The 22612-nt window shown below is 42.0% G+C and overlaps 1 protein-coding gene across 1 annotated transcript in view; it reads left to right on the top strand.

Moving 5' to 3' along the window:
- The first annotated feature begins 4850 nt into the window (after positions 1–4850).
- The window catches only part of Nipsnap2 (nipsnap homolog 2), a 22122-nt gene continuing 4360 nt past the window's right edge, over positions 4851–22612 (top strand). The window contains exons 1-7 of the mRNA XM_029566487.1: positions 4851–4885; positions 7092–7231; positions 7312–7357; positions 11850–11944; positions 12245–12315; positions 14507–14647; positions 17077–17108. Of these exons, the coding sequence (XP_029422347.1) occupies positions 4866–4885; positions 7092–7231; positions 7312–7357; positions 11850–11944; positions 12245–12315; positions 14507–14647; positions 17077–17108 (545 nt within the window). The 5' untranslated portion in view covers positions 4851–4865. The remainder of the gene's footprint in view (positions 4886–7091; positions 7232–7311; positions 7358–11849; positions 11945–12244; positions 12316–14506; positions 14648–17076; positions 17109–22612) is intronic.

Raw genomic sequence — 22612 nt, 5'->3', positions numbered from 1 at the left:
TGTTATAGATCTTTGTCAGCTTGCTTTCAGTCTAAATAATCTAACCTCTCCTTTTTGTTTTACCTAGGCAGATTTTATACTCCAACTCTGCCTCGAACTATAGGAGAAACTGGTTTTCAGATTACTTTCAGCATCTTTATAAGACTTGTATATGATCCCAGGCATGGTGGTACACACCTTTAATCCCAGCACTCGGGAGGCAGAGACAGGCGGATCTCTATGAGTTCAAGGCCAGCCTGGTCTACATAGTGAGTTCCAGGACAGCTGGGGCTACAGGGAGACCCTGTCTCAAAAAGACCAAAAAAAGACTTGTATATGACCAAACAAACAAATTTTAAGGAGCTGGAGAAGTGGCTCAGGGGTTGAGTAGGTACTGCTCTTCCACAGGATCAGAATTTGGTTCCCAGCACCCATATCAGGTGGCTCACAACTGCCTATAACTCTGACTCTACCTCTGTCTTCTGCAGGCACCAGCACATACCTACACACAGACACATACACACAGCTTAAGTTTTTTTTAATTAAAAAAAATTTTTTTTGGTCTTTTTGAGACAGGGTTTCGCTGTAGCCCTAGCTGGCCTGGAATTCACTATGTAGACCAGGCTGGCCTTGAACTCACAGAGATCTGCCTACCTCTGCCTCCCGAGTGCTGGGATCAAAGGCATGTGCCACCATGCCCAGCTAATGGTATATGTTTTAAAAACTTAAACAAGCTAGGCAGTGTGGTACACATCTATAATTCCAGCACTCAGAAGGTAGAGCTGTATTAAAAGACCATGTCTCAAAATGAACTAAATAAATCACTTGAATTAACCCTTTTAATTTTTATTGAAATACCTTTTGCTGTGACTCATTTGGAAATTCTTCAGAATTGAATTTTTTTTTATAATCAAAGAATGAACTGATGATGGAAACACTGTGATGTTGAAGAAATAGTCTTCCTATATAGGCTGGGCTGGCCTCAAGCTCTCCATCCTCCTGCCTCAGCCTCTGGAGTGTTAGGACTACAGTCAGTAACAACATAACCCAGCAGAAACTTTTTTAAATCCCTTTCCATAGATCAGACATTGTTCTAAGTACTTTATGTGTTCTAGAAGCATGTATGTTTTTGTGCAAAGAGCCAAATGGCTCAGTAGGTAAAAGCTCTTGCCATACAAGCCTGATGACCTGAGTTCAATCCCCAGAACTCACCTAAAAAGACCAGATGCAGTGCCACACATCTGTAATCCTAGTACTCTTATAGCAGGGTAGGAGATGGAGACAGGAGGATCTTCCAGAACACCTAGCCTGGAGTCCACAGCACAGCAGAAACAAGAGAGACCCTTCCTCAACAAGGTGAAAGGAGAGAAACGACTCCTAAAAGAGGTTTTCTGACCTCCACACGCATGCCAGGCATGGGCACACCAACACTCACACACAATAATAATGAATACTTTTTTTTTAAAGTACAAAACAGGCCAATGAAATAATAGCTCATGAGTAGAAGCATTTGCCACCAAGCCTGACGACCTGAGTTTGACCCCCAGGACCCACAAGGAAAGAGCCAATTCCACACAACTTGCCTTCTGACCTCCACATATGCAGTAGCATGCATGTACACACAAACACACATAAATGTAATAAAAGCATTTTTTAGTTACAAAAGTAAGAAACATATAGAATAGAGAGGAAAATTGCTTTTCTGTCCCTATGTCGGATGCCATTAAGCCATAATTGTAAGGGATTTTGACATAGTAAAGCAAATGAAAATCTCCAACTTCCTTTTTAGAGATCGTATTTTTATAATCATGTTTTTGTCCCATCTACTTTAGCAAAAAAACTTTTCTGTATTAAGTTGATATTTTACGTTATTATTCATTTAATGATAGCATGCGCTTTTTAAATTTTTTAATATTTTTATTTTCTGTATATGACTGTTTTGCCTGCATGTGTGTAAGTAAGTGCACCCCATCGGAAGATGGCAGCAGATCCCCTGAAACTGGAGTTTCAGACAGTTGTTAGCCACCATGTAGAGACTGGGAACTGAACCTAGGTCTTCTGCAAGAGCAGCCAGTAGTCTTAACCACAGAGCCATCACTTCAGCCCCCTGCTTTTTAATCTTTGGAGATATTTTTTAAAAAATATGTGTTTCTTGGTTATTATTTTTAGAAAATATTTTGCTGTTCATTTGTGCTTTTTGTATATTGTGTGTTGACATCATTCAAAAATCTATCTTTAGGAACTGAGATCATGTCTAATGGGTTGTTTTTAAATTAAAGAACATCTTACGGGAAGAAAAAAATTTCTCTGTAATGTTTGTTCAACAAAATAGCTAGCTGATTTTTTTAAGAAAGAAAAAAAGCTACCAAACAAATTGAAATTTAGAATGTTATTATATCCAAGCCACCATTGTTAAACAAGAATGGGATTAATTTAGTATGAATGGGCATAATTTAGTAAATCTCATTCCATGATACAAGTGTCTCAATAAAAAAAAACTGTCAAGAAAAAAAAGGGAATTTGGCCAGGCATGGTGGTACACACCTTTAATCCCAGCACTTGATGGGGGTTGGGGGGTGCGGAGGGCAGAGGCAGGTGGATTTCTGTGAGTTCAAGGCGACCCTGGTCTACATGGCTAATTTCAGGCCAGTCAGGGCTGCATAGTGCAATGTACTCTCAAAAAAAAAAAATGGAGAGAGAGGGAGAGAGAGAGAGAGAGAATGAATGAGAATGGACTTTGTAACTAAGATGGTAGCTCATACCTGAAATCTCAACTGCTGAAGCAGGAGAATCACCATGAGTTTGAGGCCTGGGCTATATAGCAAGACCCTATCTTTTAAAAAAGGAAGGAATGAGGCTGGAGAGATGGCTCAACGGTTAAGTAACTGACTGCTCTTGCAGAGGACCCAGATTCGATTCCCAGCACCCACCAACATTCACCTGGTTTTGAAGCCCTGGCTGAGGGTCATTCATTAACCATTTGGAACCCCACTCATACTGCTCTAGCACATAGGAAAGGGCAGGAAAGATCATTTTATGTGTGAGGCAATCAAACATCAAAGCTATCAAGAGGATGCTATAGGCCACTCTTTTTTTTTTATTATTTTTTTTTTATTTTAAATTTTTTTTTTTACAATTAAAGTTACAGTTTTAACAATATACAAAATGTTACAGTAATTCAGATTTTTTGGCATAATGATTACAGATTTGATAAATACATTTTATATCTCATAATAGCGATGAAGATTATACAAAAGCTATTAAAACAATTATGAGAATAAATTCAATTGTCACTTAAATATCTAAAGCTATTTTCCTTTGCGTTCTTCCAGAATGATTTGTTCTTATTCTTTACTTTAATTTGAGGGACTTCAAGAAGATACTTGTTTTTTTTTTTTTCATACAGAAGAATTCATTCCAAGGCAATTGACACTGAGACATTTTCACATGCATTTCTAATCTCTATATACATGACTATCACTGGTCACAGTCGCCCACCTTCTGAGCTCCTCGGCATCTGAGCATGAATACAAACTCGTCAGATAGACAGCCTTCCTCTCCCACTAGAGGCTCCATACTCTGCCATCCCTGTCACTGTCCACTGTGTTGTCAGCACCCTCATCCATTCCCCCCTGTCTGCCCTTCTGGTAAATCTAGTCATAGGCCACTCTTAGGGAAGCCCACACCCATGCTTCCAGTTGTGTTTGTCTGAGCACTCTCTTTTTCTCTTAACCCTGTGCTAAAACAATCTCTATTTAAATATCTTTAACAAACCCAACTCTGCCTCTTACTTTGATACAAATAAGTATGCTACAATAACTCTAGGCAGAATGACAGTCACCAATTTGAAAAGACAAGAACTGAAGCAGGTGGTGGCAGTGGAAAGTGGGGGAGGAGGAGGGATGAAAAGACTAGAAATGGGGGGCTGGAGAGATGGTCAGCAGATAAGAGCACTGGCTGTTCTTGTAGAAGACCTGAATTCAAATCCCAGCACCCACATGGTGGCTAACAACCTTCTGTAACTCTAGTTCTGATTCCCTCTTCTATCTTCCACAGGCACTGCACCAGATGGGTGCACTTACACACATGCAGGCATAACACTCATATATAGAAAATAAAAGTAGGGGCTGGAGAGATGGCTCAGTGGTTAAGAGCACTGACTGCTCTTGCAGAGGACCCAGGTTCAATTCCCAAGGATGGTAGCTGTGAACCATCCTTAACTCCAGTTCCAGGGGAATCCAAAGCCCTCTTCTGACCTCCGTGGCATTGCACAACACAGACACACTCACGTACATGCAGGCAATACACTCATACACATAAAAATAAAATATTTTTTTTAAAGGCTAGAAAATGGTGGGGGGGGGAGCACAGAAATGTGCCAGCAAGATACCTCAGGTAAAGGTGCTTACTGTATAAGCCTGTCCTTATGAGTTCCTTGCCAGGAATCCACAGTGGAAGGAGGGAACCAACTCCTGAAAGTTGTCCTCTAATCTCCACACACATGTCCTCCCTCACACATATCACATAGGAGGCAGAATGATTGCCCTGAGTTTCAGCTACCTGACCACATGGTGACTTCTAGGTCAGCCTGGCCTACAGAGCTGTACTCTGTCTTAAAAATAATAATGAAGTTGGGGAGATGGCTCAGTGGTAAAGCCCTTGCTGCACAAGTGTGAGGACCAGTGTTTATATCCCCAGAATCCAGGTAATTTCCGGGAGTGTGTGGTAGCCCACTGGTAGTTCCAACTTCAGAAGATACAGGATCTCCAGAGCAAGCTGTCTGCCAAGACTAGCCACATCAGTGCACTCTGGGTTTGAGAGACCCTGCATCAGTGAATGGTGGAAGAGCAATAGAAGATGATTCCTGACATCAACCTCGGGCCTGCATGTGCACATGCGCACATGTGTATGTACACAACCACACGTGCCTACACGTATGCCCACTACACACATACATGAAAATGGGTGGGCAGGTAAATAAGCAAATATATTGTTTTCAGTTCTCATAGGAAATTGCCTATGTAGAGGTAATGTACATTTTTGGATATTTTAGCTAATTGTTAATTATAAAAATATTCGTTATAACTGGGCCTGTAGTCCCAGCACTTGGGAGGCAGAGGCAGGTGGATCTCTGTGAATTCAAAGCCAACCTGGTCTACATGGTTCCAGGCCAGCTGGGGCTACAGGGAGACCCTGTTTTGAAAAGACCAAATATATATATATTAGACAAATATATAGACACAAATAATATATGTAGGATTGTGGAAATAGCTCAGTCAGTAAAATGCTTGCAAAGGACCTGATTTTGATCCCCATGACCCATGTTTTTGTTTTGTTTAAAAACCAGGTGTAGCGGCTCGTAGTTCTAATCCAGCACTGGAGAGGCAGAGACAGGTGGATCCCTAGGGCTTACTGGTCAGTCAGCCTAGCCCATTTGGCAAGTTCTAGGGCAGAGAGAGACACTGTCTCAAAAAATAAAAATGGTAGAGCACTTGCCTTAATATGCATGAGGCTCTAGGTTCAGTACTGCCGCCCCCAAGAGTGAACGCCTGAGGAATGACACCCAAGGCTGTCCAACTCCCGAATGTGTGCACGTGCACACACCCACACACAAGCATGGATATACATACAAAATAATATGTATATAGGAAAGTTCATCATATACTCCAGAAGATTATAAAATGAAAAGGAAAAAAAAATTCCTACCCCAAGCCCAATCACATTCACCAGACTGTGTATGAGTCTATCCTGTGCCTGCTTTTTCCGCTTAATTTATCTTAGAGATACTAGCACATCAGTACATCACCAGCGTATGTAGAATTACCTCATTTTTTAAAGATTTATTTTTTGGCGGGGGGATATATTCACATGCCTGCATAATTTAGAAGAGTCAGATCCCCAGGGAGCTGGAGTTATAAGTAATTGTAAACTGCCCAGTGTGAGTGCTAGGAACCAAATTCAGATCCTCTGGAAGAACAGCAGTAAGTGCTCTTAAATGTTGGACCATCTCTCTAGCCCTTGCCTCATTTTATTTATTTATTTATTTATTTATTTATTTATTTATTTATTTAGCTTTTTGATACAGGGTCTCGTGTAGCCCAGGTTGTCCTTGATCTGTAGCTGAGGCTGGCCTTGAACTCCTGATCTTCCTGCCTTCCCCTTCCCATGTGCTAGGATTACAGGTTTGTTACACCACACCCAGCTTCAGAAATATTCATTTTTTTAATTATTTTATGTGTTTGGGTATATTGCCTGCATGTAGATAGGTGCTCCCCTGTCATGTAATACTAATGGAGGTCAGAAACTCTTGGAACTGGAGTTAACGGTTGTTACCACCATGTGGGTGCTAGGAATCAAACCTGGGTCCTCTGTAAGAGCAGAGGATCACTTACCCTCTCTCCAGCCCCTATTCATTTTTTTAAATGACTTCATTGTGTGTGTGGATGGAGGTCAGAGGACAGCCTTTGGGTCTATGTTCTCTTGTTACCTTTTAGGAGCCAGAGATTGGACTCAGGTTATCAGGCCTGGGTAACAAGCACCTCTAAGCACTGAGCCGTCTCACTGGCCCTTAAACTATTTATTTATTGTTGGGGAGGGTGTTCAAATATGCCACAGAGTTTGGGGTAGAGTCATTTTTCTCCTTCTACCATGTGGGTCCCAGAAATTGAACTCAGGCTTTTTGGCAGGCACCTCTACCTGCCAGAGCCATCTTACCAGAACTTTTAGAGTATAAAATGATTTTCTTTCTTTCTTTTTTTTTTCCTAATAATGGGTTCCATACATCTGTCACTCTATCTTGTTCATATTTGATTTCCCTCCCACCCCCACCCCAGGTGTAGGGCTTTATGGAAGCAGTATTCTATGTAACAGTGCCTAAATATACTAAGGTCTGCAGTTTTTTTTTGGGGGGGGGGGTGAAACAGGTTCTCCCCCTGTAGCTCCAGCAGACCTGAAATTCTCTGTAGATCATGTTGGCTTTGAACTCAACAGAGATCCACCTGTCTCTGTCTCTGCCTCTGCCTCCCAAGTGCTGGTATTAAAGGTATGCACCATCATGCCCACCATCTGCACACTTCTGATTAGACTCAAATTATAGTTTTTATCATTCCTAGGAAACTGACATCTTCCAGTAACAGACCTCGAGAAGACAGCTGGTTAAAATCCTTATTTGTCAGAAAAGTTGATCCAAGAAAAGATGCTCACTCTAATCTCCTAGCCAAAAAAGAAACAAGCAGTCTATACAAATTACAGTGTGAGTAATGGGTCTGCTGTGTCCATGTTGACTTTGTTTGTTTGTTCATAAGTTTATTGTTGGATTTTCTTTTGTTTCAGTTCACAATGTCAAGCCGGAATGCCTAGAAGGATACAACAGAATTTGGTGTGTATATCAAACTACATGTCTTTTACCTCAGTTAACACTTGACGGCAAAGGCTGAGATCTTTGCTCTCCTTAAATCAGCATGTTCAAGGCTAGCAACTTCCTCGTGGGACTTCCAGTGGCACTTTGGTTTTTAGCATTCACCCAGCTTACTCATCAGGACCCATCTGCTCTTCTGCTGAGTCTGTTCAGAGCTTCCTGGCTTCCTTTGCTCAAAGAAATTCCCTCTTTGGACAGTGTTGAGTCATTATGAACCAGAGCTATGACCTCCATTGTTTCCCAGATTCCTCCTAAGTAAAACTGCCACAGTTGGGCCTGGCATGGGCATGGGGGCAAGGCCTGGAATTCCAGCACTTGGAAGGTGGATGCAGAGGACCAGGAGTTCAGTGTCATAGTTCCTACATAGTTTGAGTTCTAGGCCCAAGAGCAGTCTGGGCTGTAGAGTGAAACTTTGTCTCAGAATTCAAAAAATTAGCCAGGCATGGTAGACCATACCTTTAATCCCAGCACTTGGGAGGCAGAGGCAGGTACTTCTCTGTGGGATAGAGGTCAGCCTTGTCTACATAGTGAGTTCCAGGCCCGCCAGAGCTACATAGTGAGACCCTGTCTTTAAAAAAAACAAAGTCAGAATGGGGCGTGGTAGCGCACACCTTTAATCCCAGCACTTGGGTGGCAGAGGCAGGCAGATCTTTGTGAGTTCGAGGCCAGCCTGGTCTACATAGTGAGTTCCAGGACAGCTGGGGCTACAGGGAGACCCTGTCTCAAAAAGACAAAAAAAAAGTCAAAAAATTCAAAATAAAAATGGCCAAAAAGAAAGATGTTTATTAGTTTTTCTCTCACATGTTTTCTCTGTGCTTATGTTTCATCTTGTCCTGTTTGTCCTTGTCACCTGTCTCAATTCTAGCTGTGTTCCTGTTTGTATTTGGATGGCCTGTTCTTCCTTTAGACTCAGTACCCTTAATCACCCTGCTCTTCTAATTTCCCCAGCTGTACCATGTTGTACTAACCTTGTCCAGCTGGCTTCTCCATTGCTGTGGTAAAATACTGAACAAAAGCAACTTGAGGAGGAAAGGGTTTGTTTGACTTATACTTCTGGTCACAGTGCACCATTGAGGGAAGCCAGGGCATGAACCAGGAGTCAGGGAGTCAGGGACTGAAGCTCAGACTCTGGAGGACCACTGCTTCCTGGCTTGGCCTGTGCTCAGCTGCTCAGTTCAGCTCACTCTCGCTCTCGCTCTCTTTGTTCTTTCTTTCTTTCCTGACAGTCTCACTGTGTGGCCCTGACTGGCTTAGAACTCGCTATGTAGAACTCCTGGCTGGCCTTGAACTCAGAGATCAGCCTGCTTCAGCCTGGAATTAAAAGTGTGTGCCACCATGCCCAGCAGCCTTCTTTCTTAATATAACCATACAACCCAGGGCCACCTGCCCAGGGTTGGCACCACCCACAGTGGGCTGGGCCCTCCCACTTCACTCAGCTATCAAGAAAATGCCTCACAGATGTGGTCACAGGCCAGTCTAGTGCTATTGAGGTTCCCTCTTTCCAGGTGTGTCAAGTTGACAACTGAAGCCAGCACAGATTTTTCCTGAGTTCCTGAAGATCAGTCACTGGGTGCTATGCATTCTTCACCTCCCTACTAGTTTCCTCTCCATCTACCCCTAGGCCTGCCAAGCCCCATCCCCAAGTTAAGTGCCTTTCTGGATGCACCCCCTAAAAGCTTGGAGTTGTCCCTGTGTCTCCACAACACCCTACAATCCATTACCCCAAGTGTGTTACACTGATCTTCTTGAGTTCTGTTTTCCCTCATCATTTTTTTTCCTTTAAAACTTTCAGCAACTCCTTGCTCCAGAATATAAAGACTTAACTCCTGCCTGATCTTTAGGGGCCCCTATTAATGAGATTCTGCCCAACCCATCCAGTTCTGGGTACAAGTACTATCTGCCTTACAACCTCCTTTCAGGTAAGGCCAGGGCTTGTAAGAACAGGTTGGGGGAGGGGGAAAGAGATGACTTAGTAGTTATGAGCACTGGATGCTCTTAAAGAGGACCCAGGTTCAGTTCCCAGCACCCTCATGGGGGTTAACAGCCACCTGTAACTCCAGTTCTAGTGGATCTGGCGCCCTCTTCTGGCCTCTATGGGCAATTGTACACACATGATGTACCCACATAAAAAAATTTTTTTTAAAGAACAGGTTTAGAGGACTGGAGAGATGGCTCAGCAGTTAAGAGCACTGGCTCTTCTTGCAGAAGACCCAGCTTCAAATCCCAGCACCCACATGGTAGCTAAAAATTGTCTGTAACTCCAGTTCCAGGGACTCTGGTGCCTTCTTCTGTCCTCTGCAGGGCTTGCACTTACATGCAGGCAACACAGGCATACACATAAAATAAAAATAAAATATTTTTTAAAAAATAATTAAGGAAGCCAGGTATGGTGGCACACATCTTTAATTCCAGCACTCAAGAGGCAGAGGCAGGTGGGTCTCTGTGAGTTCAAGGCCAGCCTGGTCTAAGCAAGTTCGAGGCCAGCTGGGGCTGCAGGGAGACCCTGTCTCAATAAGACCGAAAAAAGAACAGGTTTGAGACCACCCACAAAACAGGATATTGACTATAAATCCACACGTGGTTTTGTATTGGTAAGACGCCTAGGCCCTTCTGTCAGGCACCCAGTCCTATTCTGGACCCTATCTTGGTCATCTATCTAGATGTCCTTCCCCTGCAGTAGCTGTAGTGTACAATCCTGCTCACATCTTCTGAACCCTGATTTTCATCAGTTCCCATTTCTGAACACTCCTGGATTATATATCAGACACATTTAATCTCAGATCTTAATTTTTAAAATACACAAAAATACCACCTCTCAAGAAATATACATGGTCTTCACTGGGTGGTGCATGCCTGTGATCCTAGAACTCCAGAATCTGAGGCAGGATTTGAGTTTGAGGACAGCCAACAATAAAATTATGTGAATGTGGTGGCTCTCCCCTGTCACTAACCCAAGCATTGGGGAGGAAGAGGCAGAAGGATTAGTGAAAGTTTGAAGCCTGTCTTGTTTATATATTGAGTCCAAGATTGGCTAGGGCTATCTAGTAAAACCCTGTCTCAAAAACACCAACCAACAGCATGTAGTACTGGTCACTAGCTTACTATAATGTGTTGTCAGCAGATAATTTCAACAAGTTTCATTTCCTCTTTTGGCATCCATTGTTGAAACAATATTTGTAATATATATTTTATAATATATAGTTATATATTCATATAATACATTGTATATATAAATTAGGGAGAGTTTTGGGTTTGGGTTTTTTTTGTTGTTGTTGTTGTTGTTAGTGCTACTTGGTTCTTTGAGACAGTCTTGCTGTGTAGCCCTGGCTGGCCTCAGACTTTCGGGACTCTTCCTGTCTCAGCCTTCTGAGTGGTGAATCATAGGTGTGTACCACCATATCCAGCTCTGCTATTTTTTTTTTAATCCTGATTTTTAAAGCCAAAATTTGTGAAGGTCCTAGTAGAAGTTATTTAAAACCAGGCATGATGGCATATGCCTGTAATCCTGGTATCTGGGAGGTAGAAAATCAGTCCCAAGTTCAAAGTTATCCCCAACCTGAGATCCTGTCTATATCAGAAAGGTTTCTATGGAGCTAAAGGTTTCCATGACCTGTCATGGCTCAGCCACCAATCCTGTTCACAGTGGTCATGAGTTGGTTGATGTGTTCATTATGACACCCACAGCAGGTGGCAGATTGAATGGAACCTAGTCAGTGCTTCATATGTACATTTAATTTCATTTCTTCACATTGTTAAGCCACAGCGATAGCTTTTGGGACTGTTGGAGATCCACTTGCTTCACACTGCCGTGTCTGGCTATCCTTTCTTCCCTAAGGGCTGCTCCTGGTACCTCTGCCTGCTGAGCGGTGTCTGTTGCATGCCTCTGTCTTGAATGGTACTTCTTCCCTTTCTGATTTCTTCCATGGTCTTTTCTGGTATTCCCGTTTGCATGGCACACATGTCAGAGGACAACTTTCAGGAATTAGTTCTCTCCTTCCACCACGTAAGTCCCAGGGATCAGATTCAGGTTGTCTTTTCTGTCATTCCCATGTCTTCCACTCTTTTTCAGAATAAGCAGAAGTTAGCTTTTGTAAACATCACATTCCGAAATAGTTCTTTTTCTCTTTCTTTCTCTTGAAATAGCAAGTAATAGACCCATAACTTCTGGAATCTCAGGAGCTTTGGTCCTTCCTTAGTATTTTTAGCACTATGCTGGAGTTGCTTACAGCTCTTGTTGACAGTTGGGTTGAAACCTAAACTCCTAATAGTTGGCTGCTGGTATAGAGCAGAGAGTCTGGCTAAAATAAAAGCTAGCTGTGGACATCACCCTACACATGCACTGTGGAGTCAGTTACCAGAACTCAAGTGTAGCTGTTCAGTTGCTGCTTATGTGTTGTCTGCTGGTAAATTTATCTAGCTGTTTAATGAGTGTTGCTGTTTCTTCTCTTTAAAGTCAAGAGGTATTACCAAAGATTCATGAAGACAAACAGTACCCTTGTACCTTGGTGGGGACTTGGAACACGTGGTATGGCGAGCAGGACCAAGCTGGTAGGAAGCAGAAGTCTTTTAAATAAATAGCTTTTCCTGAAGCTGCTTTGTAATCACTAAACTATAATTTAATGCTTGTTTTTATAATCAGTGGTTTTTAAGCCTCATTCTGCTTTTATGGTTTACGACCTTTTTTTCACTAGCTCACTATAAAAGATTTTTTTTAATGTGCAAATCTGTTTGATATAACTCATGAGCCAATACAATTTTGTACTGTGTTCATATAACGTGGACCTATGTAGCCAAAGTAAGACTTGTCTTCACACTCTAATGTATACTGTCTTTTTAAACACATTTCAGTCCACCTCTGGAGGTACGAAGGAGGCTATCCAGCCCTCACAGAGGTCATGAATAAACTCAAAGAAAACCAGGTAACAATTTTGAAAAAAAAATGTGTTTGTGCAGTCTAATGATACAGGGGATGTTAGTACAGAAATAAGTGGCTATAATGTCATCAGCTTTTGTTAATAAACTGTTCCATTTTCATAGTAGAAATTTAATAATTTGAACTCTTTTTTTTTTGAACCATCTCTCCGGTTTCCTTTCCTTCATTTCTCTTTTTTCTTCTTTGAGATGGAGTCTCCCTGTAGTCCTAACTGGCCTGGAACTATGTAGACCAGGTTGGCCTCAACTTACAGAGATCTGCCTACCTCTGCCTCCCAAGCGCTGGAATTAAAGGCATGCACCACCACACCCGGCTAATAATTTGAACTCTTAAAGTTGTATTTAAACATGACCAGTTTTGTTTTTTTGAAATGACCAGGTTTTAAGGGGGGTTGTTTTTTGGGTTTTTGTTTTTTTGTTTGTTTGTTTGTTTGGTCTTTGTGAGACAGGGTCTCCCTGTAGCCCCAGCTGTCCTAGAACTCACTATGTAGACCAGGCTGGCCTTGGCCTTGAACTCACAGAGATCCACCTGCCTCTGCCTTCCGAGTGCTGGGATTAAAGGCGTGCACCACCATGCCCAGCTTAAATGACCCATTTTAATATTATCAAAATAGCAGTTCTTGTCAAGCATGCTGGAGCACACCTTCCATCACAGCACTTAGGAGGCAGAGGCAGGTGGATCTCTATGCGATTGAGATCACCCTGTCTACATAGTGAGTTCTGGGCTACAGGGAGACTCTGTCTCAGAAAAAAATAAATAAATAACATTTTCTTACATAATAATCTGTTGTACTTTGAAACTGAAGGGACAGTACTTTGACACTGACCGATCTGCATGGTGGACAGAGCCTAGATTACAATTAGGAGCTGTCAGCCACATAGATGATCTGCTTGTTTCTCTTTTTCTTTCTCTTTTTTTTTTTTTTTTTTTCGAGACAGGGTCTCATGTAGCCCAGGCTGGTCTCACAGTCCCTATGTACTCAGGGATGGCCTTGAACTCCTGATCCTCCTACCTCTGCTTCCAGAGTGCTAGGATTACAGACCTGATTAATGTGGTGCTCAGAATCAAACCCAGGGCTTTGTGAGTGCCAGGCGTTCTACCAAGTGAACTGCATCCTCAGCCCACACATACATAGTCTTATACATATTCTTTTTTTTTTTTTTTCAAAGACAGGGTCTCCCTGTAGCCCCAGCTGGCCTCGATCTCATAGAGATCCACCTGCCTCTGCCTCATGAGTGCTTGGATGCTGGGATTAACACATACATATTCTTTATTGTACACTGACATTGCTGTCTTATCCCTCCCTTCCCTAATAGGTACATGTCAGTAGAGACTTTTTATTTCCAATATGGGGATGGAACCCAAAACCTCGAACCTGCTAGGCAAGTGCTCTAACCCTGAGCCACCTCCCAGCCATTAACAGCCACACAGCTGTTAAGCCACACAGTGTAAGTCTCAGATGAATAAAATGCCTTTTGAGGTCTCTGCTGTTTGTAGTCCTCATGTGACCACTATTCGCCTACTGTCACATTGTTTATTTAAATCTAAAAATAATAACACTAAATTTTATGTACATTAAACTTGTTGAACCTCGTCTTTTATTTAATTAGTATGACAGAGTATTGTGTCACCTCAGCCTGGACACTGGACTGAGAGTATAGCTTAGTGGTAGAGCACTTTTCTAGCATGTGCAAGGCTCTGAGTCCCAACCCAAGCATAATAAGTAAGTAAATAAACAAACAAGTAAATAAATGGCTGTATATATAGTTCAGTTGGTAGAGTGCTTGCCTAGCATGCATGATACCCAGGGTTCCATCCCCAACACTGTAAATTCAACATGGCATCATCATCATATGCCTATAATCCCAACACTCGAGAGGTAAAGGCAAGAGGATCATGAATTCAAAGTCATCCTCAGCTATATAAGGAGTTTGAGGCCAGCCTGGGTTATATGAGACCCTGACTCAAAAAATAAAAACAAACCAATCTGAACACTTTAGAAAGTGAGAGTGTTGTTCATTATGCCAGTTCAACAGATAAAAACAAATGATCTTGCGCCACTGGGACCTATTGATTATTCTAGTTATGACAGTGTCTAGTGGGAACATAGTTGTTGCTAAAGTATATTTATACATAAACATCAGAAGATTTCAAGAGTGAATTTTCTTCACCCAAAGGAATTCGTAAGTTTCCGTAAGGCAAGAAGTGACATGCTTCTCTCCAGAAAGAATCAGCTGCTGTTGGAGTTCAGCTTCTGGAATGAGCCTGTACCGAGGTCAGGACCCAATATTTACGAACTCAGGTCTTACCAACTCCGTGTAAGTACTACATACAGGCCAACTTCCCTTTTGGTGCTTTCTGATGCAGATGATAAAACTTAGGTGAACAGTTGTTATGTGTGTTTAGCATTTTACTTATGTATTTGGTGGAGCAGGGGTATGTTGGAGACAGGCTGTCCTTACCTTGAACTTGACATCTTTCTGCTGTAGTCTCCTGAGTGCTGGGATTATAGACATGTACTTCCACATCCATCTTATATCTTGACCTGACTTACTTTCTCCCTATCCAGTCTTTTTTTTTTTTTTTTTTTTTTTTTTTTTTTGGTGTTTTTGAGACGGTCTCCCTGTGGTCCCAGCTGTCCTGGAACTCACTATGTAGAGCAGACCAGGCTGGCCTCAAACTCACAGAGATCCACCTGCCTCTGCCTCCCAAGTGCTGGGATTAAAGTCATGCACCACCATGCCTGGCTCCAGTCTTTTTTTGTATTACTTTTTTTCTCTCATTCCTTCTCCTCTGCCAAGCTCTTTTGTATTTATGGTATTATATATAATGTTTATGACTTGATGTTTTTCAAGATAACATTTTTTATAGGTAGTCCCATGTACCCCAGACTGGGATCAGACTTGATATGCACCCAAGGATGGCTTTGAACTATTTATTTATTTATTTATTTTATTTATTTATTTATTTATTTATTTATTTATTTATGTTCCAGCTGGCCTGGAACTCACTATGTAGACCTGGCTGACCTCAAATTCAGAGATCCACCTACCTCTGCCTCCCGGGTTCTGGGATTAAATGGGAGCGCCACCAGCCCTTTTGTGAATGGCACTTTTGTGAATGACTGTATTGCTTGCATGTATATAAGTGCACCCCTGTCGTGCAATGCCCAGAGAGACCAGAAGAGGGCATTGAACTCCTGGAACTGGCATTACAGATGGTTGTTAGTCACCATGTGAGTGCTGGAAAACGAACCCAGGTCCTCTGCAAAAGCAGCCAGTACTCTTAACCACCAAGCTAGCTCTCCAGCCCCAGCTTTGAACTCTTGATCCTCTTGCATCAACCTCCAAGCACTGGGATTATAGGTGTGTGCCACCATGCCTAGTATATGCAATGCTGTGAATCAAACCTAGGACTTTGTGCATACTAGGCAAGCACTCTACCAACTGAGCTACATCTCTAGCCCCAAATAACTTTTGTTTTTGAGACAGGGCCTCGCTATGTAGCCATGGCTGGCCTGGAACCACTATGTAGACCAGGCTGGCCTGGAACTCAAAGAGATCCACCTGCCTCTGCTTCCCAAGTGCTAGAATTAAAGGGCAGCACCACCGCACTCAGCACATTTTATTTTTTATTTATTTTTATTTTATGTGTATGAGTGTATTTCCTGCATGTAAGTGAGTGCACCCATGTCGTGCAACGCCTCAGAGGTCAGAAGAGGGCTTCAGATTCCCCTGCAACTGGAGTTAAGGACAGTTCGCAGCCACCATGTGGGTGCTGGGAATCAAACCTGGGTCCTCTGCAAGAGCAGTCCATGCTCTTAACCGCTGAGCCATGTCTCCAGCCTCAGCACATTTTATTTTTTAAGAGGAAAGACCATCTTATTTTTTAAGAGCAGGACCAGGTACAATATATAGCATCTGTCTAATCTTGTTGAACAAGAACTACTAAGACACATTGTTGCTGATGAGCAAATTATACAGCATGGTAAGAGTAAAAGGGATAGTAAATTCTTTTAAACTTTTTAAATGTTTCCCGACTGTGTACTAGAAAGATGCAGATAGCATTTTTTATTGATACACTGTCATTGTAAATACTACAGAGAACAAGGTTAATTGTGTCCATTAATCAGCCTCTTTCTATATACCACTTCCAAGCCTCCACTGGAAGCAGCAGGAAAAGGAATACATCTGCTGGACATGGTGGGCACTCATAATACCAGCATTCAGGAGACAGAGGCAAGCAGATCTCTGTGAACTCAAGGTTAACTTGGGCTATATAGTGAGCTCTGGGCCAGCTAGGGCTACATAGTAAGACCCTATCTCAAAAAAAAAAAAAAGACATCTCAGTAGTCTAATAATCATATTTATGCTAGAAAAGTCATAAAGAGGTTCTTTTTTTTTCGAGGTAGGGTCTCCCTATAGCCCCAGCTGGCCTGGAACTTGCTATGTAGACCAGGCTGGCCTTGAACTCACAGAGATCCACCTGCCTTTGCCTCTGCCTCCCGAGTGCTGGGATTAAAGGCATGCACCACCATGCCCTGCTTGTAAAGAGGTTCTTTAGTGTATCAAAGGATGGACTGACTATAGTTTTATAGCCATACGTGGATGGTTTACTTTTACATTATATGCATGTTGTCTTCTCATATGAAGCCGTAAAATACTGCTCCTATGATGGGATAGGAACACTGCAAATAGTGTGCTCTATTCTATATTCATAGAACTAACCAAAATTTATTTCTTTTCAGCCAGGAACCATGATTGAATGGGGCAATTACTGGTGAGTATATTATTGAGTTTATGTCTTTATTAATAGATTATTATAAACCATGTTAATTCTTTTTTGTTTTTGTTTTTTTGAGACAGGGTCTCCCTGTAGCCCCAGCTGACCTGGAACTCACTATGTAGACCAGGCTGTCCTCGAACTCACAGAGATGAGTGCTGGGATTAAAGGCATACACCACCATGCCTGGCTGTTTTTGTTTTTTGAGACAGAGTCTCACATATCCTAGGCTAGCCATGATTTCACTATATAGCCAAGGCTGGCCTTGAAGTCCTGATCCTTGTGCTTCTACCTCCCAAGTTGCTGGACTTACAGCTGTGTACCACCACACTCAACTCATACTTTTAATCCTTAGGGAAAAATTTAGATACTATGATTTGATGCTGAACCTTTATTTTTCTTTTAATATTTTTAATTTGAGAATTTCACACAATGTATTTGTATCATTTTAGACCCCTCCTCCCTCTGCATCCAGGCCTTACTAGTAGTCCTCCCAACTTCATATCCATATTATTATTTGTCTTTTTTAAGGCCTATAGAGTCTAATCTGTGTTTCCCAAGCGCTTTTGGATGTGAATCTATCCCTTAGTGTCTGGTCAAACTACCAGACATCATACCCTTTCCCTTTCCCAGCACCTATCAATTGCCAGTAGATCCTCAGCTAGTACTGGGGCTTCCTGTCTACCTCCCCTATCCGTGCTGGGCCCCCATCCATGCTGAGCCCCTGTCTGGCTTGGGTTTACACAGGTGTTGAGCATGCTGTCCTAAGTGCTATGGGTTCATATGTGCAACTACCCTGTGTGGTCCAGGCAACAGTTTCCTTTATCTATCTATCACCTCTGGCTCTTAAGTCTTTCTGCCCCCTCTTCTGCAATGATCTGTGAGTCTTGGGAAGAATCCACAGGATCTTTCTGGTCAACAACTCCCAAAAGAGGAAGTCCATTTCTGGCATTGGGCTCCTTGTGTTTCTGCCTCCCAAGTTGCTGGGATTACACTACCACATCTAGCTCATACTAAAGGAAAAAGATTTAAATGCCATAATTTGATGCTGAACCCTTCTCCCCCTTTTTTTAAATGGCATCTCTTGCTATGTTGCCAGGATACTCTTGAATTCCTGGGCTCAAATGATCCTCTTGCTGTAGCTAGGAATACAGACATATTCCAACACAGTTTACATTTTAATCTTCTTTATTTTTTTGTTTTATTTGTTTTTTGGGACAGGGTCTCTATGTAGCCCCAGCTGGCCTAGAACTCTATGTAGTCCAGACTGGCCTCAGTCTCACAGAGATCCACCTGCCTCTGCCTCCCAAGTGCTGGTATTAAAGGCATGTACCACCATGCCCAGTCATTTAATTTTCTTTTTATTACATTTTTATTTATTTATGGGGAGGGGTGCATGTGTGTGCCACAGAGCCTACGTGAAGGTCAAAGGACAACTTGTTAGTTCTTTCCTTCTACTGAAGATTAAACTCAGGTTGTCAGATTTGGAAACAAGTGTTTTTACCCCTGAGCCATCTTGCAGACCCCTACTTTATATTATTGTTTTGGTTTTATGTTTTTGTGAGATTTTTCAAATGTCTAAAGCTAAAGAGAATAACATGACAGGTCCCCTTCTATACTTAACTCCTAAGCTCCCGCAGTTACTAACACAAGTCAGACTCACCTGTAATCCCACCATCTAAGAGGCTGAAGTGGAAATGTCTCAAGAAAAAAACAAACAAAAAATAATCAACACATAGCCAATCTTGCTTAGGTCTAACTCCTCCAGTAGAGATTACGTGCTGCTTCATCCATAACCATTTCAGAATATATCTCAAAAAACAGGATCTTTAAAAATAAAATACCAATGTTATATGAAGCTATTCTGTACACATCTTGGATATTATCTTTTCAGGAATCTGGATTTTGTTATGTAAGGAGAGCAGTTGGGGTTGATAATGCTGTTGGGTTTTTTCTCTTTCATAGTTTGAGAGCAAAATTGAGTAACAATTCATGCTTAGAAAGGAGGACAGAGTAGGAAGGTTCACTACTTCAAAGCTGATATTGTGAGCTGTATATTGTAGCCTGTGCCTAGTCTCAGTACTCAGGAAGTTGAAACACAAAAATTGCCACAAGTTAGGTGCCATCCTGGGCTACAAATTAAGTCCTTGTCTAAAAAAATAGTCTAAAACATAGTATGGTCTTGGAATATGGACAAGCATATAGATCAGTGGAATAGAATTGAAAGGCTTAATTGCATTTATGAACAATTTCTTAAATTTACTTATTGTTATTTTATATGAATGAGTGTTTTGCCTGCATGCATGCAGTACAGCACATGCATGCAACGCCCATGGAGGTCAGAAGAGGGCGTCGGATTCCTTGGAACTGGAGTTACAAGTGTTAGCTTCCATGTGGGTCCTGGGAACCAAACACAGGTTTTCTGCATGAGCAGCCAGTGCCCCTTACTGCCGAGCATCTCTCCAGCCTTGAACAATTATTTTTTGACAAATATGCCAAGGAAATTCAATGAGGAAAGATAGTTATTTCAACAAAAGGAGCTGGAAAAACTGGATATTTGGGGGGAAAACGAATTTGACCCTCTGAACCCATTATGTAAAAAATATGAACTTGGGGATGGAGAGATGGCTCAGCAGTTAAGAACACTGACTGTTCTTGCAGAAGACCCAGGTTCAAATCCCAGCACCCACATGGCAGCAAACAGCTGTCTGAAACTCCAGTCCAGGCAATCGACAGCCTCTTCTGTCCTCCACGGGCATTGCACAACATGGGTGCACATACCAACATGGAGGCAATACACGCATACACATAAAATAAAAATAATAAAAAAATATGAACTCAGTATGGATCGTAGCCCTTAAATGTAAGAACTAAAGTATGCAGCATAGGGCAGGTCTTTGTGAGTTTGACCTAGGCCAAGCTCCAGTCCAAAAGCACAGTTCAGTGAGGTGTGTGCATGCCTGCATCCCAGCAGTTTGGAGCTGGAAGCAAGAGGACTGGCAGTCAAGGTTGACCTCAGCCACATGTGGAGATTGAGGCTGGCCTGGGCTCCAGAGACGCTGTCTCTACAAACAAACAAAAGAAAAACTCATATTTAACTATATATTGCAATAAGTTGCCATTTTGTGAAGAGATTTTGTTCATGGTTTTGTGCTGTTCGTTGTAGCCTATAACTCAGTTTATTCGTTCACAGAATTAAGATGTTATTAATTAATATTTTTTCCACAGGGAGATCACAGGGTATATTGAGGTTATTCAGTTATTTTTGAAACTTTCTCCTAAAGCCAGTTGAGCATTTGATTTATATTTTGGCATGTAGGTAACTATTAAGATGGTGATCTCCTGCAGTACATGCTGCTGATTATTACCAGGCTACGGCAAGTATATTTTCTTTGCCTTCCATGACTGAATTAGAAAATTTCAGAATTAAATGATAATCCAGAATATTTTAACACTATCAATGAAAATTATTTTCCTTCTGTTGCAGTACACATTAAATTGATTTCCTTAATTCAAGATAATTTACCAATTAAATTTGTAATTTTTGTGAAGATGCTAATTGCTTAATTCCAAACGTGAAGGTTAAAGAATTCAATCTAATTATGGATCATCTGCAGGCTTCCTCCACAGGAAGCTGGAGGTCTGGGTCAGGTCAGACCTGGGGTACTGAGTTCATGCAAATGGACTCTTCTGGTTCTTAGCCCCTGTAAAATGTTATAATTCAGTTTTATAAAGCTTTCCGCCAGGAAGAAATGCTCTGGTCAGGACAACTCAAGAATCTTATTCCCCACTGGGCATGGTGACACACACCTGTAGTCCTAGTGCTTGGAAGCCTGAGGCTAGATCATGATTTCGAGGCCAGCCTGGGCTAACATATCAAGACTTTGTCTTAAATAATAATAATAATAATAATAATAATAACAACAACAACATCTTGTCTCTTGAGGGTTTTTTTTTTTCTCTCCCTGTGGATTTTAGTAGCTTATTATTCTGGTTCAACTCATTTAAATGAATGAGGATGAATCTGCCTTCCCAAGTCCTGTCCATGCTGGGCCCTTCATGTGTCTGAGACCAGGCTAGAGCCTGAATGGTATTAATATGGCTTTACTGGGTAATCCACAGTGAGGATGTCATTGATGGACCCCAGATTTGCTTCTCCTGGTGGGACCCTACATCATTTGAAACCCCTGCTTCCATTTTCTTTTTTAAGCCAGAGTCTCACTATGTAGCCCTGGCTAGCCTGGAGCTCACTTTATTGATCAGCCTAACCTCAAACTCACAGAGGTCTTCCTGCCTCTGCCTCCTGAGTGCTGGAATTAAAGGCATGCACCACCATACCCGGCTGCTGCCTTCATTTTTATCTGGGATGCTAGAAAATTGATTTTGAAAAAATAACATTTTTAAACATTCAAAGGGCTGGAGAGGGATGGCTCAGTGGTTAAGAGCACTTGCTGCTCTTCCATAGGACTAGAGTTTGGGTTCCAGCACACATGTCAGACAGCTCATAACCTACAACTCCAGCTCCAGGGGATCTGATATCCTCTTCTGGCCTCTTTGAGCACCTGCACACACATGGCTTATACAGATACAGATACATATAAAGAAAAATCTTTTCAAAAATATTATTCTCAACAATTCATATATCCATAAATATAAAATCAAAGTACCTTAAAAGTGTAAAAAAGGAGGCAGAGGCAGGCAGATCTCTGTGAGTTCGAGGCCAGCCTGGTCTACCCAGTGAGTTCCAGGACAGCTGGGGCTACAGGGAGACCTTGTCTCAAAACAAGACAAAAAAAAAAGTGTTAGGGATGCCTTTGAAAAAGAAATGTTTTTTTGTTTTCTTTTTCTTTTTTTTTTTTAAGACAAGGTCTTGATATATATCCCAGACTGACCTTAAACTTTCAGTTCTCCTGCCTCAGACTCCCAAATGCTGGGATTACAGGCCTGCATCACCATGTCCATCTTAAAGAGGAAAAAAAATTTTTTTCTGTCTTTTTGAGACAGGGTCTCTCTGTAGCCATAGCAGGCCTGGAACTCACTATGTAGACCAGGCTGGCCTTGAACTCACAGACATCCGCCTGCTTCTGCCTCCCGAGTGCTGGGACTAAAGGCATGCACCACCACGCCTGGCCAAAGAGGAAAATTTTAAGACAGATGTTTTGATTTTTTTTTTAATTTATGTGTATGTGTGGGAGTGCATTCAACATATGTACAGATGCCCATGGAGAGGGCATTGGAGCCCCTGGAACTGGAGTTACTGGAAGTTGTAAGCCACCAAGCATGGTTGAACTTGTCCTCTGTAAAAGCAGCACGTGATCTTAACCACTGAGCCGTCTCTCCAGCCCCAGATGTCCATTTTTTACTTTTTTTTTTTTTTTTTTTGGTCTTTTTTGAGACAGGGTCTCCCTGTAGCCCCAGTTGGCCTAGAATTCGCTATGTAGACTAGGCTGGCCTCGAACTCACAGAGATCTGCCTCCCAAGTGCTGGGATAAAAGGCATGA

This window comes from Nannospalax galili, unplaced genomic scaffold (genome assembly GCF_000622305.1).
Source record: "Nannospalax galili isolate Female #2095 unplaced genomic scaffold, S.galili_v1.0 scaffold899, whole genome shotgun sequence".
NCBI lineage: Eukaryota > Metazoa > Chordata > Mammalia > Rodentia > Spalacidae > Nannospalax > Nannospalax galili.
The sequence above is the reverse complement of the archived record's forward strand: the minus strand, read 5'-3'. Positions and strand labels throughout refer to the sequence as shown.